General features: G+C 41.6%; 2 protein-coding genes across 2 annotated transcripts; both read left to right on the plus strand.

Moving 5' to 3' along the window:
* The first annotated feature begins 5,634 nt into the window (after positions 1 to 5,634).
* LOC133735386 (uncharacterized) lies at positions 5,635 to 12,546 on the plus strand. Its single transcript, XM_062162796.1, has 2 exons — positions 5,635 to 5,992; positions 12,062 to 12,546. The coding sequence occupies exons 1-2, from the start codon at positions 5,668 to 5,670 to the stop codon at positions 12,415 to 12,417; spliced, it is 681 nt and encodes a 226-aa protein (XP_062018780.1). The 5' UTR covers positions 5,635 to 5,667; the 3' UTR covers positions 12,418 to 12,546.
* Positions 8,970 to 11,895, plus strand: LOC133735385 (uncharacterized). The gene has a single exon (XM_062162795.1). It carries the CDS (start codon positions 9,095 to 9,097, stop codon positions 11,750 to 11,752), a length of 2,658 nt encoding a protein of 885 aa, XP_062018779.1. The 5' UTR covers positions 8,970 to 9,094; the 3' UTR covers positions 11,753 to 11,895.
* Positions 12,547 to 23,681: the final 11,135 nt, after the last annotated feature.

Consider the following 23,681-nt stretch of genomic DNA (forward strand, 5'->3'; position numbering starts at 1 on the left):
TGTTACATAACATCATACAAAAATTAGCTTTGTAAAAAATCAATCAAATTGAAGACTTTTTTTTTTTTTTGATAATTTTTTGATAAAAGGATAGCTTCATTAACTAAAGGCCAGAAGACACATACATCAGATGCTGTCTCATACCTAAAATCTAGATGGCACAAGCCGCCAAGCAAAAGACAAGTACCTTCACTGTTAACACATATGCTCACTTGTGGAGCCTAGAATACAGAAAATCAAATTCTCACTACTAACCCCCTTTGAAAAGAAAACCTAGTCGTCTAGAGACCTCAATTGGTGTACAACTAAGTAGACTGAGAAGAAAGTAATGATGAACCCAATTTCCAGTAGTAGGCAAAGGAACCAGGAAAGCCTAAAGCTTTCCTTTGCCCTTATCTCTAGGGCTAGAGCCTGAAGCACCGGCTGCAGGGTAGGTGAGTCTCAGAGGGGCTGCTCCGGCCTTCTTCCCAGAGCGTTGGCTCTTATTCCTGCTGCCCAGTGGCCTACCCATCTTCTTCTTGAGAGTGACAAGAGGAAAATCATGGTCGTCGCCAACCAGACCCAAAGCATCAGCCTGCAAAGTTGGAATTTTACCACCCATAATGGTCTTGAACTTCTTCGGAGAGGGATCACAACCTCCAATCCTATCCCTTTTCTTTGTAGCCACAACATCTTGTTGCATATCCTGCACCAAGGTTGCAGCTTCACTGGTACCAGAACTATTCGCCCCATTATGGGCCAAAAAAGAACTCAAGGGCTGCTCCAAAGCATGCTCCGTCCCCGAAGTGATATGCTCGCTATTACCATCAGCCGGATCCGAAACAGGAGACGATCCGGAAGGAGAAGTAGAGGGAGGGTTAGGGCGGTCAACACGACGAAAAGTTGGGTTCTTCTTTTTGGGGATAGATGAGGAAGCAGTGAAGAATTCGCGCTTATTCTGAGCCGAAAAAGAAAAAGACCCTCCTGAGACGGACGGCCCTGGAAAGTTCAAAACCCTAGATGACGGAAGTGGAGTATGCGGCTCCTCACATGCAATCCCAGCATGCGTGACCAGTCCACACTGTGAACATCTCCCTTTCAGATGTTCAAATTGAAATTGAAGCACCGGTTCGACGCCGACATCCAAAAAAATCTTCCGCTCAAGCAAGAATGGTTTAGAGATATCATGGGTGAAGAAGATCCGAATCCCACCCTTCTTGAATTCCTTCTTATCATAGTCTAAGAAACCACCCAAGAGATTACCGATAAGAGTAAAATTCTCAGGTTCTTCATACAAAGGAGGAATCCCCAAAACCCTAACCCAAACACGTAGATGCTTGAATTGGGCTTCATGCAGGGGCTTCACCCCATCATAAATTTCAAAACACACAGGAGCTCTATCAAAAGACCAAACTCCTCCCCGTAGGATCTTGTTCCGATCACGAAGCGATTCAAAGGAGAACAAGAAGACATCGCCCGCCTTATCCTGGACCCTAAAATCCTTATCCACCATCCAAGTACGGTGGAAGTGAGCCTTGAAAGCTTTGGGATCCACCGGCTTGCGGGTCAGAGGCTTGCCAAGTAGAAAAGACTGAGATGACTTGCGCACCGGACCACCACCAAACTTACCCAGATCTGGGGCGCTACCACCCGAAGCAAGAGCGAGAGAAGCATCAAAACTTGCTGTGACAGCATCAATGGAGGCCATGAAGGGATGGAGAGGCAAGGAAGAGATAGCAAGGCTAGGGATGGAGGCTAGGGCGCCGTAGAGAGAAAAAACTAGGGTGAGAGGAAAACTCTCCTAGGATCAAATTGAAGACTTTTTAGTTATTCATTTCTGTGAAATACATGGACGGTTCATCATTATAGTAGCAAGTGTTAGAACCATCCTTTTGTTTGATTCAATTAGATAATTAAACGAATTCTAATTCGAATGATTTTTTATAGAGATAATCTTTAAATGTTAATTTAAGATATGGATTGTTAGATGATAAATTTATTAAGTAAAAATATGTTAATCGACAATAGAGGTGAATATGCTCGTTCACCTAAGAGGTGAATCTAAGAATTATCCTTATATACTAATTTCCGTGTACGTCTAATATTCTTAATATGCAGTTGATTTCGACAACTTATAACATGAATCTTTCATTTTAGAATTTAGACTAGTATACAGCGTAATTAGTGGCGGAGGTCTTCTTCTGCTAATTTTTCTCTTTACTTTGTCATTTTGTTATTGGCTTATTTTAGACTTGTATACAAGGTGATTAGTGGGAAGGGTCTTCTGCTATTTTTCTCTTGACTCTGTCAGTTTGTTATTGGTTGTCTCTGTTGTTTAGGTTAACTAGAACTTGGCAATTCTCTCTTCTTGTTTCCATTGTACGTATACAAAACGTAACTTAAACCAACCAAATAAATTATGACCATTGACTAGACAGTTGTGCGTGTATATCTATATTCCAATATCAAAATAAAATAAAGTGGGACTTGGTAATTTTCCAACCTGGGTTTCAAATTCCAAGTCGGCAAGAACAGGCACTAGTCCAAGTCAAGGTCAATGGTAGCAGCTAGCATGCCCTTGTTTTGTGGGTACTGACTTAGACTACTATACTTATCAGTCCCACGTATTAAAGCCTGTGTCCATACAACTCCAAACGGCGAAGCAGATTATTTTACTTCGACCAAAAAGCTATCCCTCGACTTAATTAAACACTATGATCTCTGTTCTCTATAGCTAAAATAGAAATTTGATTAACCAGAAGTACTGATAGTTTACATAGTTCATTAGTTAATTGCCCTTCATGTACCTTGGTGTGTCAATCTTTGTTGGCCGACCAAAGCGAATTTACTTCCAAGTTTTGGCTGATCGAATTCATAACATTATGTCTAATTGGAGAGGGCATTCTCTTTTCATGGCAGGACGGGTAACACTGGTCAATTATGTGGTGGTTAGTATGTTTTCCCATAGTTTCACAATTTATGCCTGGCCAAGGACTGTATTGCAACAAGTTAAGTTCGGAATTGGATGAGGAATTTTATTTGGACCGGCAATGTGTCTTCTAGAGCCTATCATCCAGTTTCTTGGAAAAAGTGTTGTGCTCCATTGAAGGAGGGTGGTCTTGGAGTTCGTAATATTATGGCTCTTAATAAGGCTTTCCTCAAAAAAAAAATTGGGATTTATTAACTAAGTCTACACCAGTGGCTGTTTTTTTTTTCTGCTCGGTTTCTTCAACGTTTAGGTCAGCCATGTTCTTACTATAAAAAATCATCTATTTGGCCTGGCATGCGACCCGTGTTTATGGATATTTTCTACAACTCTAAATGGTTAGTGGGCAATGGTCAATCAATTGATTTTTGGCATGGTAATTGGCTTAATGGTTCAGTTGTTAATAGATTGGGTATTGAGCATCAGCTGGGAAAATTATTATGTGCCAAAGTTTCTGATTTCATCAAAGATGGCTCTTGGTATTGCTTTACTAATTTAATTGCTGATCTTGTTGCACTTTGGTCCGAAATTTCTGTTATTAGGCTTCCTTATTCAGACATGGACGATAAGTTGGTGTGGTTGGATTCTTCGGATGGGAGTTTATCTTTATCTATATATAGCCTATGAGTTAAAGAGGAGTAAACAAGCAACTGTTATTTGGGATCGATGGGTTTGGTGTCATTGCTTTCGTCCTCGAAACTCCATTACTTTATGGAAATTTCTTCATGGTAAGCTTTTAACAGATGATCTCTTACTTCAGCGAGGCTTTTCTTTTGCTTCTATGTGCTCTCTCTGTCATGCATCTGCTGAGACAGCCCACCATTTTTTTTTTTTAGTGCTCTTTCTCTATGAAGGTCAGCTCCGCAATTTTATCTTGGTTTAAAGTTAATACTCATTTCCTGGATATATATACTTTCTTCTCTTACCCATTGCAACATGATTTTGGTACTTAATTGCAATTGCTATGGTGGGGAATGATGAGAGCTTGCTTCTACTCTCTTTGGGATGCTAGAAATTCTATTAGTTTTGATGAGCGTCGCTTAACTGCTGATTACTTGATTCACTCTATCAAGCAGCAAATTTGAGAGGTTGATTCTTGGGGTTTTGGAATCATGCATAACTCAGTAGATGAGCTTTGTATTTTTAGTGGTCTTGGAATCAGCGGTATAGCCTCAAGAACACATCAAATTCGTGAGGTAAATTGACATGCTCCTTGTGCTTTTCATATAAAGGTTAATACAGATGGTGCTGCTCATGGGATACCAGGCCTCACGGGCTATGGAGGTATTTTTCGTAATAACTTAGGTAATTGTATGGCTTGTTCTGCTGGTTCTATGGGTATTGCTACTGCCCTAGAAGCAGAGCTTCAAGCCATTATTCATGTGGTTTCAATAGCATCAGGAAAATGATGGACTTATCTCTGGATTGAGTGTGATTCAGTGGTAGCAATTCACTTTCTTGCCAATAAAAATTGCTCAGTCCCTTGGCGTCTAAGTGTTGATTGGGTCAATTGTCATACCATTCTCTTCTCTATGCAGATTCGTTTTTCACATATTTATCGAGAAGGGAATCAAGTGGCTGACTGCTTAGCTAACTATGGGGTGGATCATAAGGGGCATTATTGGTGGGACTCTTGGCCTCCTTGTGCTTCAGCTGCCTTTGTTCACAGTCTGTAAGGTTTACCGAATTTCCATATTAGCTGATTCTAAGGTGCTTGATAGATTTCATGCAAACGTGGTTTCGCTGCATGGTTGCTATATTCATCAGTCTGTAACTATTTTAGCTCAGTGCTCACTTTAAGTACTTTATTTCATTTTGTTCTCAGAGAGGTTTTGATTCTTGTCCCCCTCTCTCTTCTTGTGATTTTTTCTTTTTCTTTTATTAATAAAATAAAATAGAGGGACAGGTGGTGAGTTTCCGGTTGCGACGGCCCCATTTCTTTCGAGATTGTGGGTGGGTGTCAGTCACCCCAAATCGGCTGTCACAAATGAACTAATATCGCCTAATCCTTTATTTAATTTAACCAAAAAAGAACATTAATTTGAATGTGGGGAATCAATTACAGCATGTATACATGATTGATCATTAAGCTTATTAACTATAAGTTATTCTGGTAAGTAAGTGAAGTGTTTGGCCTGGTCCATTCAGTAACGGATCAGTTGAACGACCTTAATTATGAGTTGGAATACAACTGTTAAAGGTCCGTATGAACTATGAACCAAATTGCTATTATGAAAACGCAATATTATATATGATGGAGTGGAGAAGAATATAGAAGTTGATGAAAATTTCCAAGGCCAATAAAAATTAAGGCCGAATGTGGCATAACTTGTATCATGTCAAACTGCTTAATTTATAGTAACACAAGATATTTATTTAAATTTAATAAAAATGTTTATTTGAAAGTTAGACCATTAACCCTAAACTTATAGAAATTGATAAAATGCAGTTTTGACAAGTAAACAGCTATATTTATCTGTAGTTTAAGTTAAAGTATTTCAAATTGAGTCTAAAGCCAAATAGAGTTGTATACGTGGGTCTAGAACTTTTTAAATTATCTGTAGTCATACCTACGCGAAGAAATTTGACTTTTCATATTGGCTTAGTGTAGAATATCCCTCTCTATATTACTATATAAACCATAGAGTCGTTAGCAAATTCTGTACAAAAACCAAAACCAAAAACAAAGCTTCTTTACAACTATGGCTCGAAACTGTATTTTTCTCCTCTCCCTTTTGATAACACTTGCAGGCCTTCACGCCGCGCATGCAGTCGACTACACAGTCACCAACAACGCCGCATCAAGCGCCGGTGGCATCCGATTCAACAACGACATCGGAGCAGACTATAGCTTGCAAACACTAAGCTCTGCGGCCGACTTCATATGGAAAGTCTTCCAGCAAAGCACAGATGCGGATAGAAAGAGCGTAGCCAAAGTCAGCTTGTTCATCGACAACATGGACGGCGTGGCGTACGCTAGCAACAACGAGATTCATGTTAGCGCCAGTTACATAGCAGACTACTCAGGTACTAGCATTAGGATATACTTGTAATAACCTCATTTTCCATTACCTTAATTATTGAATTTTCTGGTTTTGGCACTAGAGTAGTGATGATTTCTTTTTTAAAAAAAAAGAAAAGAAATCTGTGAGGCGTGTTGAGCAACAGTGAAGCAGTGCTTCTGCTTTACTTCTTTTGTATATTGAATGAGAATTGGTGGAAGGCGGTAGGCAGCACAGTGCTTCTGCTTTAGTTCTTTTGTAGTATTGTATGCGATTGTTGGAAGGTGGTAAGCAAGCACAGAAGAGAAAAAAAAGAGGAAAAGAAATTCCACTCTCTCCCGTTCTCACGTCCGAAAACAACCCAAAGAACAGAGCAAATTTCTCCAAGATTTTTCTCGCTCCACAGGCCATCGATCGACCCCAGACCACGTCCCACGCCTTCGCCTCCTCCTCTCGCAGCTGCCGGTAACAGCCTTTCGCCGTCTCGTGGGCCGTACACGGCGGTGGAGCACAAGGCCGGTTTACCCCCGTTTTGATTTCAAGCTTGATATCTCAAGCTACCAGTCACCACTCCTCACCAAACTCCATCCACAAGCTCGCCTCAACGTCCTGAAGCTCCCAGAAGTGGCCTTGCACGGCGGCGCTACTCGTGGTGGCGGCTGGAAGCCAGACCCGATCAAATCGAAAACCGAAGCTTCGAGCAATATATCTCGCGCTACAGGACGTTGTTTTGAGTGTTTCTTGAACTGGTGAACTCAGAGTGAGGATCTGAACAACTTTCCAGAAGGTATCGAGGCCTGAAGTTGCAGTTTTTACGTCGAACTAGGAGCTCGCCGGTTTCTGGGTTTTTCCGGCCAACCGACTGGTTTGAGGTAATTTCTATTCCTTCCGGTCATTTTCAGACTTCGTGCTAGTTATGAAAGTTGTCAAGCATGATGAGAGGAAGAAGAGCAGCCCGGCCCCGACACCATTGGTGGTGGTCGGCGGCGGCTCTGCCACTAACTCCGGCGGCCCTTTCCGGCCACCTCCGGGGATCAAAAATATGGTTTCTGTACATTTTCAGATTCTATATTTCAATACGATCATTTTGATATATTATACACAATTTTTGGATATCATATGATTAAGTTATGAATTTTACGATTTCGATCGATTTCGATCGTTCGATTTGTGATATGTGAAGATCGGACCGTCCGATGGACTTGTAGTTTTGATATGTTGATCTTATGACTGTCCCAGTGGCTTTGTGTGGTCATGGGCGAAGATCCGACCGTTGGATCTTCGTATAATTGCTAAACAGTGACTAGGAGGCGATTCGTGAGAATCCGTCCGTTGAATTTTCGTATAAATTAGCGGAGATGTTAGTAAGGACGATTCAGGAAGATCTGACCGTTGGATCTTCGTGATGATTTTTGGAGGATGATCCTAAAGGCGATCTGTGAGGATCCGACCGTTGGATCATCATTTAATTTCGATCCGACCGTTGGATTGTCGTTTGATTATGTTTTTGAGTTATTGGCTAAGTTAAGGTCATGTCTGATTAGGTGATCGACGGTTTGATTTGGCGGACGATTCGTGAAAGTGTATTTTGAGCTGTTAAGAAGACGCAGCGGGAATTTAGAGGTGAGTAAACCTCACGTGGTTCATATTACGAACCGAATAAATTTAATTACGTACCTTATTTTGTCGTAATTGCGTGAAAATATTTATGAAATAAATATTTGTTTTAAAATCATATGGACTTGATCAACTACGGTCCATGGGTAAGTAAAATGATTTTTACTATACAAATGAATTTCTCGGTTTTATTGCATGTGAACTATAGTTGGTATTAGTGATTATCCCTGAGCGGATAATTACGTATATATATATTTACGTGACATTGAAGAGTGTGGAATTGGGATGATTAAATTATTATGAATTGACATGTGACTTACCATATTTATATGTGATGAACATGATTGATGAGTTCTTGTTAATATTCATGATTTACATTGGAGGATGTATAGAGTTAGAGAATGTAGGGTTCTGAGGATGAAGTGTCCGAAGTTCGACGGTTAAGGATAACCGGAGTGTTTGTGTACTGAGGACGGGGATGTCCAAGGTGCGACGGTTTATTATTAACCGAAGTTGTGTGCTGAGGACGGGGATGTCCAAAGCGCGACGGTTTATTATTAACCGAAGTATATGGTGCTGAGGACGGGGATGTCCAAAGCGCGACGGTTATAGTGTTAACCGAAGTATTTTTGCCGTTGCTTGACCCTAGGCCAAGGTGTCAGAGGTAACGAGGCAGTTAGAGCTCTAACGTGTTATGGGATGGGACCAAAGTGGTGATAGTGTTGTGAGATAGGACCAAAAATGGTGATAGTGTTGTGTGATAAGACCAAAGTGGTGATATTGAATGGGTTTGACGTTTGCGTCGTGGATGTTGAGATTGTTGGTTGTATTGTTGAGTTATAAGAATTGTAATTTAAAATCAACAGTTCTTTCTTGTTTACTCATACTGGCTGTAAAAAGCTTACCGGGTTTTGTGTTGTTGCAACTCCCGGTACACTATTCAAATTGTGTAGCGGGAAATCCTACAGGTCAGGAGAACCAGGACGGTGATCGGGCTGCTTAGAGTAGTGTTATGTGAATTACAGCATTATATTGTGAGGTTTGTTATGCTCATTTAGAGCTTTGCAATTTTACTTTGTAAGAGTGAATTGTAATAATTAACTCGAGGGTTTCGAGTTTTTGTGTTGAGTGGCGAGTGGTGTGTTTGTTTGTGAGAAAAAAATTCAGAACGTTATTTGTATTAATTGTTTATTCATGTTTCGGATTTGAATTGGTTATTCAAAATTCGGGGCGTGACAGTTTGGTATCAAAGCGTAAGGTGCATATTTGGTGATGTGTCAATACTTTCCGAGTGATGGCCCGTCTGCAGCGGATCCCCATCGTGTGCTCTTCGGTATTGGCTAAGTCATTGGGTATGTGTGAGTGTTAGGAGTCGTTTAGGCCGCTAAGTAGTCTTAGGAACGTAAATACTTTTCTTGTAGTATCGACTTGGTTAATATGGACTAGTATTGACTTATACTATGTTGAGTGTTATACATGTATTAACCAAACATACTATGCTTCCTAGGTAATGGAAATTCCGAGGGGTGGGCCTAGACGTCGTGGTGGGGGTGTAAGAGAAGGTAGAACTGGTGATAGAGACAGGTTCCGTCCCATAGAGGAGCTTTATGATGATGATGTAGAGTCTTCTATCGGTGTACAACCTACTCCGCCCATGGGTGAAATGGTTGACCCTGGTCGTCTGTTGAGATTGGCTAGAGACATTAATCATCTGGGAGCAGCCAAGTTTCATGGAAGTATGGATTACATGGTGGCTGATCAATGGGTCGAGGATATGGAGAATTATTTTGAGATGATGGACTGTAATGAGATCGAAAAGAGGAAGTTAGCCACTTTCATGCTAAAGGGTGAGGCTAGGGTGTGGTGGAATTGTATGCAAAAGACCATTGATGTGACCACCCTGACTTGGGATGGTTTTGTGAGACTATTCCGAGAGAAGTACTTTCCAGCTTCAGTGAGAGAAAAATTGGAACGGGAGTTCCTCTCACTAACACAAGGGAAGATGACGGTGACAGAGTATGAGGCAGAGTTCTCTAGGCTATATAGGTTTGTGAAATCAATGGATGCTGAGGATTTGGCCAAGAAGTTTCAGCGGGGGTTGAATGCTTCCATTGAGCGTGATGTGGCCATTTTGGAACTGAAGGTCATGAAGGAAATTCTAGCAAAGGCTCTGATCATTGAGCAACAGAACTTGATTCATAAGGAGAAGGAAACAGCTGAGAGGGATTTTCAGGGAAAGGGAAAGGCAGTGGCAGGTAACAGTGGATCCAGAGACTTTAGGGGTGGATACTGGAAGAGACAAAAGACTCAGTTCCACCATCAGGCCCCAGCTAGAGTAGCAGCAGCTCCTCTTCCTCCTATTCGGGCCGTACCTGTCAGACAAGTTGCAGCTGCAGCGCCTGTGAGATGTTATAACTGCGATGAGTTGGGTCATCTCTCTAGGGCTTGCACTAAACCCAGGGCTAAGGGATGCTTTCGTTGCGGACAGACTGGACACCTTGCCAAGGACTGTACTCGACCCCGTGTTGGAGGACAGGGTAATCAGCAAAGGCTCTTACCTCCAGTACCAGCTAGAGTCTTTGCAATCGGTCAGAGAGGCACTGGGGTGGAAGGTACTTTATCTGTTTATAACTATCTTGCTAGAGTATTGTTTGATACGGGAGCCTCCCACTCTTTCATATCTAGTTCAGTAGTGGATGTGTTGGGATTGATTGTCATGCCTCTTACTAGATCATTATGTGTTACATCACCTCTGGGTGTGTCTCTTGAGCTGGATATGTTTTGTGATGATTGCCCTATTGGGATAGGTGGTAGAGAGTTCTCTGCATCATTGATTGTGATTCCGGATCACACATATGATGTGATTTTGGGTATGGATTGGTTGAGCCCGAACCATGCATTGATTGATTGCTTTAGGATGATTGTGTCCTTCCGTATTCCTGGACAACCAGTGTTTCATTACCGTTGTCTGAGGTCCGACGTTGCCATGAGGGCAGGGATTTTGGCTCATATTGAGTCAGGGAGTAGTATTTCTGAGATTACAGGGATTCCTGTGGTTTCAGAATATGCTGATGTGTTTAAGGAGATACCAGGGTTGCCTCCAAAAAGGGTAATGGACTTCTCCATTGATGTGATACCAGGTACTGCCCCTGTATCGAAAGCACCCTATCGGATGGCTCCAGCTGAACTTCAGGAGTTGAAAGTTCAGATTGATGGATTACTGGCTCAGGGGTTCATACAGGCTAGTGTATCTCCTTGGGGTGCACCAGTGCTGTTTGTGAAGAAGAAGGATAATTCACTTCGATTATGTGTGGATTATCGACAGCTGAACAAGGTGACCATCAAGAACAGGTACCCTTTACCTAGGATTGATGACTTGTTCGATCAGCTTAGAGAGGCTACTGTGTTCTCAAAGATTGATTTGAGATCTGGATATCACCAGTTAAGGGTGAAGGATGAGGATATTCCAAAGACGGCGTTCAGAACTAGGTATGGACATTATGAGTTCCTTGTCATGCCTTTTGGTCTAACTAATGCACCAGCAGCATTCATGGACTTGATGAACCGCACGTTCAGTCCCTACTTGGACCAGTTTGTAGTAGTTTTCGTGGACGACATTTTGATTTATTCAAAGTCGTCTGGTGACCATGAGAAGCATTTGCGAATTGTACTACAGACATTAAGAGAAAAGAAATTGTTTGCCAAACTCGAGAAGTGCGATTTTTGGCAGAAGGAAGTCAAGTTCCTTGGTCACGTAGTTTCGAAGGATGGAGTTTCTGTGGACCCTTCGAAGGTTGAAGCGGTGATGAGTTGGAGTCGCCCCACTACTGTTACAGAGATCCGTAGCTTCCTCGGATTGGCAGGTTATTACAGGCGCTTCATTAAGGGGTTTTCTGGTATTGCTTCAGCTTTGACCAAATTGACAAGGAAGGACGCTCAGTTTTTATGGACGGATGAATGTGAGAAGGCTTTCAACGAGCTGAAGACCAGGTTGACTACAGCACCAGTGTTGACTATTCCTACTAGCGGTGGTGGTTTAGTTATCTACAGTGATGCATCTCATCAGGGTTTAGTACGCCGCGCATGCAGTCGACTACATAGTCACCAACAACGCCGCATCAAGCGCCGGTGGCATCCGATTCAACAACGACATCGGAGCAGACTATAGCTTGCAAACACTAAGCTCTGCGGCCGACTTCATATGGAAAGTCTTCCAGCAAAGCACAGATGCGGATAGAAAGAGCGTAGCCAAAGTCAGCTTGTTCATCGACAACATGGACGGCGTGGCGTACGCTAGCAACAACGAGATTCATGTTAGCGCCAGTTACATAGCAGACTACTCAGGTACTAGCATTAGGATATACTAGCTCTCAGTTTTTCATTCTGCACTCCAAAATAAATATCTCATTCTTTATAAACGCCAAGTATTGCCATTTCTTTTGCTAACGACGACAGTTTGATACCTTGTTCTTTTCAGGCGACGTGAAGAAGGAGATTACAGGTGTGCTTTACCACGAATCGACGCACATATGGCAGTGGAATGGAAATGGTCAAGCCCCAGGTGGGTTGATTGAAGGAATTGCAGACTTTGTGAGGTTGAGGGCTGGGTATGCACCGAGTCACTGGGTTCAACCAGGTGAAGGGGATAGGTGGGACCAGGGTTATGATGTTACTGCCAGGTTTTTGGATTACTGTACTAGTTTGAAAGATGGGTTTGTTGCAGAGTTGAACAACAAGTTGAAGACTGGTTATAGTGTTAACTACTTTGTTGATATTTTGGGGAAGAATGTTGATCAGCTCTGGGCTGATTACAAGGCTAAATATGGCAAATAGAGGTAGCTAGACTTATACCCAATAAATTAATCAAGACTGATTTGAATGAAAATAAGATCTTCTATAATTGTATCAGATAAAGAAATTATTGTATCAATAAATATGCACGAATTGTAGCATTCAAAATTATCATTGATGTTGGTAGTAGACTAACGAAATTCTGCTAATTGTCGACTAGCAAAATTATGCTAACATGTCATGTTCCTAGGCTGCCGATATGACTCATATGCAAAAATTCTCTTATAGGGCTGGAATGAGTTTGCATTGTAAGTGCTTAATGTTAGACACCTATACTACGTTCATTGCCTACGGTGATCATATCTCACATCCTGCAAACTTATCACTAATTAGAGAAACCCCAATTCATTGTAGCTGGCATATTCGTGCCAAAAGCTGGGATTTGGCGTCCTTTTTTTTTTTTTTTTCACTGGCTATACTTAGTTGAGCTGCATGTGTTCAGCGGAAAATAGTTTTTTTTTTTTTGAACAAACAGCGGAAAATAGTTTTAATTGAAGGGTATTGTCAAAAACTAAGCCTCGTAATATATCACGTTGGAAAACAATGGAGTCATGGTGGCCCATTGACTTTCTCAATGGATAATTGTAAAAAGCTGTACATGAAGATTAGATTTGTTGTTGGGCCTTAGAATCCTAAATTTTCTTTCAACTAAAAGTCTAGATTTACGTACTATGATGAATAAGATGTGGGGGCTTCTATCTATATCCACAGTTGTAATGCGAAAATTCTTCCATGCTCCAAGCATGGAGTGCTCGGCCACATAAGCAGTCAATCCAATGGTCAGTTTTGATTGTGTAATCATGGCCACATATTTTGATAAACTGGTAACCTGCTAAAGAAGTTTAATAACACTACACCGGTCCCACATACTTTTCCACATGCACTGATTGTTTTACTGCAAAAGTGAGTCAGTAATAAAATTATACAACCAACACACACGGAAATTTACTGGTGGCAGTCGAATCAATTTGTCTACGCAACACACACAGTGAAGGAGGAAATGAATTTGCTCACCTCCTTTGTGTAAGTGGTGTCGTGGTGATATCACCATCCATCGAAACAATTAAGATTGAATACTCCATCGAAGACACTCCAACAGAGTCGAACCAGAGCAGAGCCAACGATCCTTTGATCTTTATTTTACCAACAAATTTTTTATTCATTTAATTCTTCCTCTTAAATAGACCAAATTTACTGAATTGTTCCACATGAAAAACACAATATTAGATGAGAGGAAGATTCACGAATCATTAGCTCATGAATATAAAGAAATTAGATAACCAGTATTTGTGTGGGTTGAAAACAAAAATTAAGTGCAAGAGATAGATCTCAAAAGGTGTGAGACGAGTTATAGAATAAAATTGATCAAATAATGGACTAGGAGCTGCTCATGTGATTATTGTTGGATATGAGTTCCCTACTATTGATCTAAGATTTCAGATTCTAAATCTCTGCGAATTGGGTTTGTTGTTGTCGTGGCAGAGTTGGGGAGAGAGGACCTGGGCAGAGAATTTGTTTTTCTCTTACAACACTTTTTTTTTTGTAGAACATATTTCTACCTCTCAAATACCACCAAGGGCGAAAACCTCTCTCCCTTCAAACTCAACTGATGGCTAATCCATCTATATCACCCCCGAAAAGATCCCGGAATCTACCCTCTTCTACCTCGATTAACGCCGCCGGCGATGTCTAAAGTCCAAGCCAAACGGTCTCCAACCTCACAAAATCAAATAAGACCGTCTTCTTCGACGTCGTAGGAAGTTGAGATGGAGTTGGGGTTAGGTTTTATTATAAAAGTAAACTAGAAGATGCAGCATCTGTGAGGGTGAACTGGAGAGAACGAAAAAAACTAAAGTAGAAGGGTGATGGAGACGTAGAGAAGACGAAAGGGATTCAAGCAGCTTTTTGCTTTTTTTTTTTTTTTTTTTTCGGGTCTTGAGGGGTTAGGGTAGTTGAATTAATAAATAATTAAATATTAAAATATAAGAACTTTTTTATCATTAAATTTTATTTTCTCTTTTCTGATAATCAAGTTTTGAGAAAATATAATTCATGAAAATGAAAAGAACTATTTATACAAGGGCAGAATTAGGATTTAAAATATGTGAGCGGTTATGGATATATTAGTTTTATGTGGTATTTAGAGTTTAGGGTTGACTTAGTAGATCTAGACCCAAACGACGATGAAAATAGCTGAAATTTTGACTATAACCATTTCTTCTTATTATGTTAACATCCAATGGTTGATTTTGGTAAATTCTATTTCCCCTACCTTGTTGCTTATGGAAAGCATATTTTCTTATGCAACTAATAAACAAGTTAGACCACATTAATAGCCATGTAAGGATTTTGTGCGATCTAAAAATTTATAATTGAAAATCGATAAATTTAAAATTACTAATCTATTTATAGCATATTCATAGGTACTATGTAAATAAATTAACCTGATCCGTCGTTATTTCGACATTAAACAAAGCGGTCAACCATTTATGCACTTATAACTCCCTAAGGGGAGCTTAATCACGAGTAAATAAACTTTCTGAAATTTTTACATTAGTTGGTATAGCTCATAGAGACGAGAGTGTGAGAGCTGACAAATCGAAAAAAGAGGTTGCGAGTGAGCGGTTATGAGCATATTAGTTTTATGTAGTATTTAGGGTTTAGGGTTGACCTAATAGATCGAGACCCAAATGACAACAAAAATAGCTGAAATTTTGACCATAACCATTTTTTCTTATCATGATAACATCCAACGGTCGGTTTTGATAAATTGTATTTCCTCCATGTTGTTCCTCATGGAAGGTATATTTTTCTATACAACTAATAAACAAAGTTAAACTGCATTAGTAGACATACAAGGATTTCATGCGATCCAACAAATTGAAACTGGAAATCGATAAATTTGACATTACCCATCTACTTATGGTGTATTAATAGATACTGTATAAAAAAGTTAAGCAGATCCGCTGTCATTTAGATGTCAAATAAAGCGGTCAACCATTTATGCACTTATAACTCCCTAAGTGGAGCTTAATCACGAGTAGATAAACTTTCTGAAATTTTTACATTAGTTGGTATAGCTCATAGAGACGAGAGTGTGAGAGGTGACAGATTGAAAAAAGAGGTTGCGAGTGAGCGGTTATGAGCATATTAGTTATACATGGTATTTAGGGTTTAGGGTTGACCTAATAGATCGAGACCCAAATGACAACAAAAATAGCTGAAATTTTGACCATAACCATTTTTTCTTATCATGATAACATCCAACGGTCGGTTTTGATAAATTGTATTTCCTCCATGTTGTTCCTCATGGAAGGTATATTTTTCTATACAACTAATAAACAAAGTTAAACTGCATTAGTAGACATACAAGGATTTCATGCGATCCAACAAATTGAAACTGGAAATCGATAAATTTGACATTACCCATCTACTTATGGTGTATTAATAGATACTGTATAAAAAAGTTAAGCAGATCCGCTGTCATTTAGATGTCAAATAAAGCGGTCAACCATTTATGCACTTATAACTCCCTAAGGGGAGCTTAATCACGAGTAGATAAACTTTCTGAAATTTTTACATTAGTTGGTATAGCTCATAGAGACGAGAGTGTGAGAGGTGACAGATTGAAAAAAGAGGTTGCGAGTGAGCGGTTATGAGCATATTAGTTATACATGGTATTTAGGGTTTAGGGTTGACCTAATAGATCGAGACCCTAACGGCGACGAAAATAGTTGAAATTTTGACCATAACCATTCCTTCTTATCATGATAACATCCTACGGTTGATTTTGATAAATTCTATTTCCTACACATCGTTGCTCATAGAAGGTATACTTGATACCACATTAGTAGACATATAAAAATTTTGTGCAATACAAAAAATTAAAATTGGAAATCAATAAATTTGACATAACCCATCTATTTATAGCGTATTAATAGGTATTGTGTAAAAAAATTAACCCGATCCGCCGTCATTTTGACATGAAATGAATTGGTCAACCCTTTAAAAGCTTCTATTTCCCTAAGGGGAGACGACACTTGAAGAGATAAAATTCTCTAAATTTTTACATTAGTTGATACAACTCCTACCCACGAGAGCGTGAGAGGTGACAGATCAAAAAAATAAGTTACGAGTGAGCAGTTATGGGCATATTAGTTTTATGTGGTATTTGAGGTTTAGTGTTGACCTACTAGATCGAGACCCAAACAACGACGAAAATAGCTGAAATTTTGAACATCACCATTCCTACTTATCATGATAACATCCAATGGTCGATTTTAATAAAGTCTATTTCCTCCACATTGTTCCTCATGGAATGTATGGTATTTAATACAACTAATAAACAAGTTAAATCATATTAGTAGGCATATAAGGATTTCATGCGATCTAAAGAATCGAAACTGGAAATCGATAAATTTGACAGTACCCATATATTTATAGCATATTAATAGGTATTGTGTAAAAAAAAAATAACCCGATCCGCCATCATTTAGATGTCAAATAAAGCGGTCGACCACTCATACACTTATAACTCCCTAAGGGGAGCTTAACCACGAGTAGATAAATTTTCTGAAATTTTTACTTTAGTTGATATAGGTCATAGCCACGAGAGTGTGAGAGCTGACAGATCGAAGAAAAAAAAGTTGCGAGTGAGCGGTCATGAGCATATTAGTTCTATGTGATATTTAGGGTTTAGGATTGACCTAATAGATCGAGACCCATACAACTTCGAAACTAGCTGAAATTTTGACCATAATTATATCTTATTATCATGATAACATCCAACGGTCGATTTTGATAAAGTATATTTCCTCCACATTGTTCCTCATGGAAGGTATATTTTTCAATACAACTAATAAACAAATTAAATCGCGTTAGTAGGCATATAAGGATTTTGTGGGATCTAAACAATCGAAACTGAAAAATCGATAAATTTGACATTACCCATTTATTTATAGCGTATTAATAGGTATTGTGTAAAAAAATTAACCCGATCCGCCATCATTTAGATGTCAAATAAAGAGGTCAACTACTTATACACTTATAACTTCATAAGGGGAGCTGCGCGAGGACAAAAATGAAGCTTTGGGATTTAGCACAAAAATGGTGTCCCTTTTTTTTCTTTAAGGTACGAGGATAAATGTCTGCTCATATTCTGCATATATAAATAAAAAAGTAAGTAAATATTAATGGTTAATCAAAGCTCGTAGAGCCGAAAAATTGTTGACCAGCTGATATGGAGAACGTCTTCGTTGCTCGGAATGTTTGGGCCTAGACACGTGATATGCATGTGTAAGCTGATTAATAGGAATTGGAGACGGAAAAGGCTTAGCCTGTTTCCGGTTGTCAAATTTGTTCTGTTCCGGTCAACTGGGTGAGAGTTAGATCTACCCAAGGTTTCAAATTTCTGTTTCGGTTTCAATTTCGGTACTCCAAATTTAAGGAAATTTCGGAGAAAGTTTTGATTTTGGTGGAAATTTCGGTTAAAAATAAAGAAATCATATTAATTGCATTTAGAAAATGATATTTTTGAATGAAACTTTTACATGGACTAAACTAACCTATTTACAATGTAGCCTCTCTAAAATTATACATTTATAATAGAATTGTGATATTTAATATGTACAAGTAATTAACTAGTACTGTAGTAGGTTGCTAAACTAGTGTTTTTATCTATATATAATTATAATTATGTTGTATATTGATAATGTGAATGTGATTTACTTTTTTTTATTTTTATTTTTTTTTATGGCTGGAATCCAGTTGAATTGTCATTGTTCTACAATATATAGATCACTCAACCTTGTCTAACTCAAACCTGACTAAATGGCGTACAAGTTGAATTGTCAATGGCGTATAAGTTGAATTATCATTGTTCTACAATATATAGATCACTCAACCTTGACTAACTCAAACCTGACTAAATGGCGTACAAGTTGAATTGTCAATGGCGTATAAGTTGAATTATCATTGTTCTACAATATATAGATCACTCAACCTTAACTAACTCAAACCTGACTAAATGGCGTACAAGTTGAATTGTCAATGGCGTATAAGTTGAATTATCATTGTTCCACAATATATAGATCACTCAACCTTGACTAAATATCATACAAGTTGAATTGTCTGTTTGAGCCCAAAAGTAATTTTGGCAAGATCCTTTAGTGGATTTAGCACAGCGGGCCGATACCTGCGGCCCAAAAATAAGCCTACTCGGGTTTGGGTTATAGCTTCACCCATTCCGTGATCCATGAGGAAAACGAAACCTTATTGGAGTCGGGTAGCGGGGATTGAATAGAAAACTTCAATCAATATCCCTTTTATGACAAGGAACAGTCGAAACCCTAGGTATATATACCAGGTTTCAAGGACGAATAAAGGACCTCTCAAAAATCAATCAATCCTAGCGATTACAAAGCCTCCCCGGAGCAAACCTTCAACCTCGTTGAAACCCGGTGACCGCCCGCCAGTCCCAGTCTCTCCAAGAGCTGACTGTCAGCATCACCAAATCAACCCGGCGACCGTACTTCCAGTCCTAGTCTCCCCAGGAGCCGACTGCGAGCGCAACCGCCACCGTTACTACCAGCGAAGCAAGGGTAACGCCCTCACAACCCAGCGAAGCTAAAGTCACGCTTTAGCGCAACCCGTGCTTTCTCCAAACTTCCCAGTGATTGCTCTGCTTAGTCTATAATACTAAGTATCGATTCGGTGACGCGAAGAGATCACACCCAAAGTCCTTATCCGTAAGGCATAAAGTCCTTTCCCGGAAGGCTAGAGAAGAACCTTGTGGCGAGGTTGGTGCTCTCCTCGTCCACAAACGCTTGAAGAAGAAGTCAGGTCAAGGGACTACCCCGACGACTGCACCCCACGGTGCTGGCACGCCTGCGCACACGCTCAAAAGAGACAGTTTGCAAGCCAACTGGTTTTTGTGTCAAACATTTTGGCACGCCCAGCGGGACCAACTAAGTGTCTCTTCGTGAACGTTAGCCATTAGGAAGTCAAGCGAAAACCCTTACCAAAAGGGCTACGCTAACTGCTCCAAGCATAAGACCTCCAGTTACAAACCGCATCCTCGCGCGGATTGTCGTGGTCTTTCTGAAGAACAAGTGACTCAAAGATTCTCTCTTCATCCCCAATTCTCCGATATGTCAACTGAACAGGGAGAGAGTCACCCGACCGCTACTGAGGGTCAAACTGTCACTACCAATCAGGCTAGTGAGCCTGTCACTCCCGCTGTCTCCAATACAGTGGGGAGTGAAGAAAGAGAGGCTTTCGTTGCGAAGCCTATTCCAGAGGGAGCGACCTCCGAGGTCGCGTGTGCGATCATCCTGGAAAATATTGAAAATCATCGCAAGAAGTTGGCTGCTGATCTTGAAAGGGAAAACGCGAAAACAGACAAGATCATACGCGAAATAAACCAGCGTATTTCTTGACAGGCTGAGGAAACTAAGCAACAAATTGCACAAACTGAGAGTGCATTAAGGGCTCATGCTACAAGCATCGCAGATGTCCAGAGTCAGCAGCAGAAAGGAATACTTGAGGCTCTTGCGAACCATACCAAGCAGACGGCGTCAGATATGGCAGGTCTTCGCAAGGATGGAGCGACTCTTGCAACCGAGGTGGCCATGCAAAGAGCTGAGTTGAACCAAGCTAGAGAAGTGTTGAATAAAACATTAGGAGATCCTAACGCTATCCTTGGTTCCCTTGGCCAACCATCTGGTTCAGGCAAGTATGTGCCGCCAAATCAGCGAGAGAAGGTTAGCAGCAATACCGCTACGCCTTCCGCAACCGTTGCTGCCACACAATTGGGAAATAAAGAACAAGCCCTGGTTATTGGAAGTAGCAAAGAAAAGGCCACGCTGTCAGGTGGACAGACCGCCAGACAGAAGCAGCAGGCATCGAAAGGTGTTGAAACTTCGTTCGATTCCGCCTTGTTCGTTCAATACGACAGCGATGGGGCAGAGAACGTATATCAAGAGCTGCCAGGAAGCTATTACGGGATTGACCAGGCTGGTAACCCGGTCAAGATAACAGCTTTGGCAAAAGAGATGCCTATGCCAGCAGTGACTCTTCAACAACCAGCTACAACCCGTGTTGTACAGATAGGAGAAGGGGCATCAACTGTAAACCAAGCAATGCCTGTGCAGGTTGTTCGCCATACGGTGGCGACACCTCCTCCTCCCCCTCCGGGCCCAGAATATGTGAGAAGAGATGAAGTAGAGGAGATGATCAGGCTGGCTAACCCTAGGGCCCAAATGGATGGGGTCTATGAGGGACCTTTCCCGCCGCATATAATGCTCGCGCCTTTCCCCAGAGGTTATAAAAACATCATATTTTCTACTTTTTCAGGGGAAGATACCGAGAATGCAATAACTCACTTGGCCAGGTTCAAGGTGCAATGCGGCCAATACCAGAATGATGACATCCTCAAATGCAGGATCTTTGGTACTTCTCTTTCGGGAGCTGCCTTTAGATGGTTTTCCAAACTCCGACCAGGAACAGTGGCAGATTGGCCCGCAATGGAAAAGCTCTTTCGAGAAACTTTTGGAGCCATTGAGCCTGAGGTGGATTTGGCTTCTCTCACTCAGATGACCCAGCAACCTACTGAGTCCTCCGTCGCATACCTTCAACGCTTCCAGATTCAGAAGGCCAAACTGAACGTGATCCTGCCTGAGAAAGAGTTGATCAAGTTGGCAATCAAGGGCCTAGAGCCTCGCCAGCGAAAGAAGCAACATGGCAGCATGATCCAGTCAATGGGAGAGCTTATCACAGAAGTGGGCAGCTTTGAACATCTTCTTAGAGAAACTGACGCAAGAAAGAATGCGTCCAAAGAGAAACATCGCACCGTTGCAGCCCTGCACTACCAGCCAGCTACTTATGACCCTTATTACCATCATCACGAAGAAGAGCTGATTCAGGAAGAAGATGAAGAAGAGGATAATGACATCGCTGCTTATGAGCTGACAGGGAGGAAGAATCCAGCCTTGAAACAATTGAAAATCTCTAAGGAACCTGTCAAGCTCAAATCAATGGCCTTCACTAAACCTGAATTCGCGACATATACATACGATGCCAATAAAGCGCATGAGATTCTAGATGAGATGATCGCCGCGAAGATGGTGAAAACCAACTTTGGACCTTTTCCGCGACCAGATCAGCTGAAAGGGAAGAAATACTGCAAATTTCACAACCTGTGGAATCATAATACAGCTGACTGTGTGAAACTCAAAGACCAGATTCAGGTATGGCTTAATAATGGCAGTTTGCAGGTAGAAGCTCCAGTAACAGCCGCAGCGCTCGTTGACCTGAACCCTTTCCCTGACACTGGGATCAACATGGTCGACGTGAACTGGGCCAAGCAGAACCACAGGAAACCAACCCTGGATTTGAATACAAAGGGGAAAGGAGACCAATCTGACAAAGATAAGGCCCCTACAAAGAAGAAGGCTGAACCAGCAGGCCAAGCTTCACCCGTGGTCCTATGCTCGCGATGCAAAGAAGAGTGTGGCATCCAAGTGTCACACGAAGAGGTCGAGCAGACATTTCGTTTTGGCTCTCTCCCGCCCATTAAGTGGGCTTCGCCATCACGAAACCATCAACCTGCCAGCCCAAGAGAAAAGAAGAAAGTGGAGTCACCGCCATCCCCAAAGGATTCCAATCTGTTCAAGAAGCTGAGAGCGGCCGCAGTTGATCGGAAACAAGAGGAGAAGGCTACGATCAAGCACAAAGACATTCTGACTAAGCCCTATATTCCACCTGCTTCAACCGCCACCATCAAGGAGGGTAAGTGGTACACAAGGGAGAAGGGGAAGGCAGTAGAAATAAGTCCTTCCAGGAAGAGGAAACTGCAGCGCAGGTTTGGAGAAGCCAAGCTCGCGCTAGAGGCTCTGGACCAGGGCCTGATCAAACCTTCGCAGTTGGTCAAATCACCTGAGCAGTATCAGAAAGAGATCGAGGCACTAGCTGCTAAACCATTAATGACTCCCCGCAGCTTCCAGAAGCAAGCGAGTTCAGCAACAGGGGCATCTAAGCCCAGTGTTTTTTGCAGGATCACCGACGAAAGGAGACCTCCGCCAGCTCGAAAGGGGAGTTCGCCGACTAGGCGACCACATGTCAGACGCAAGTTGTTTCGTGAAGACCCAGAGCCAAAATCCTCAGTTTTTGAGAGACTGGGGGGCAAGGACAGGACTACCGACACTTTACAGTGGAAACCTAAACAGGTCCATAGTGTAGTAGTCGTCCCTTTTGAGGCGAACGTAGCCAGAGAACCAAAGTCAAGCTCTCCTAAGCAGGCTACCGGGATACAGGAACATGCGCAATTTGAGGTAAAAGACCTCACTGAAGAATCGTTGGTGGACCGGCTGGCTAAGCAATTCAACACTGACACCCCTGTCAACGAACCCAAGTTGAACCTGGATGAGGACATGGATGAGACAGTTATGACTGATACGTCAAGCAACATGGTCTACGTACTGCCCGCGAGGTATGCGCTACCAGTTGCTGGGCAGGATTGTGTAGAAGCTGAGGAAAGTAGTGCACAGCCCTTGCAGATTACGTCAGCTGTCACAGCACCTGTGGAAGAGGCTGTCTTTCTTGAAACAGAGGATGCCAACAGCAGAGAATTCTTCATGAGTTTCACCAGGCCAACACCCGCTATGGTCCAACACATGCGACCTTTATACATCACAGCAGAAGTTGGCGGTACCAAGGTCAGCAAGATCATGGTTGATATCGGAGCTGCCGTGAACGTCATCACTACCAGGACCATGCACTTGCTCGGGATCAAGAAAGAAAAAATCTAGTCTACGTCCCTTACACTCAAGAACTTCGCGGGGTCTGTAACAAAGACATTGGGGTTACTTTTCTTGCTCATCAAGGTTGGCCCTGCAGAGGGAGTTTATGCTTTCTTTGTGACAGATTGTTATGCAGCCTATAGCGCTATTCTGGGCAGAGACTGGATCCACCGGAGCTATTGTGTTCCGTCAACTCTCCATCAGGAACTCGTTATGTGGAACAGGGAGACAGTTAAAGCTAAGGTGATCAAAGCGGACCCTCGTCCATTCCCAGTTTCCGCGAATTATGTAGATGCCAGGTATTACTTAGAGCCTATTACTCCATTGCAAGTGAGTGGCATCGATAACAAGGGCCGCCCCACAGGGGTGACGGCCTCTGACTTGGCACAGTGGGGGCTCACGCTCGCAAAAGAAGGCCTGGCCACGCTGTGCCCAAACCCTTAAACGATT

The sequence above is a fragment of the Rosa rugosa genome, chromosome 3 (genome assembly GCF_958449725.1).
Source record: "Rosa rugosa chromosome 3, drRosRugo1.1, whole genome shotgun sequence".
Classification (NCBI taxonomy): domain Eukaryota; kingdom Viridiplantae; phylum Streptophyta; class Magnoliopsida; order Rosales; family Rosaceae; genus Rosa; species Rosa rugosa.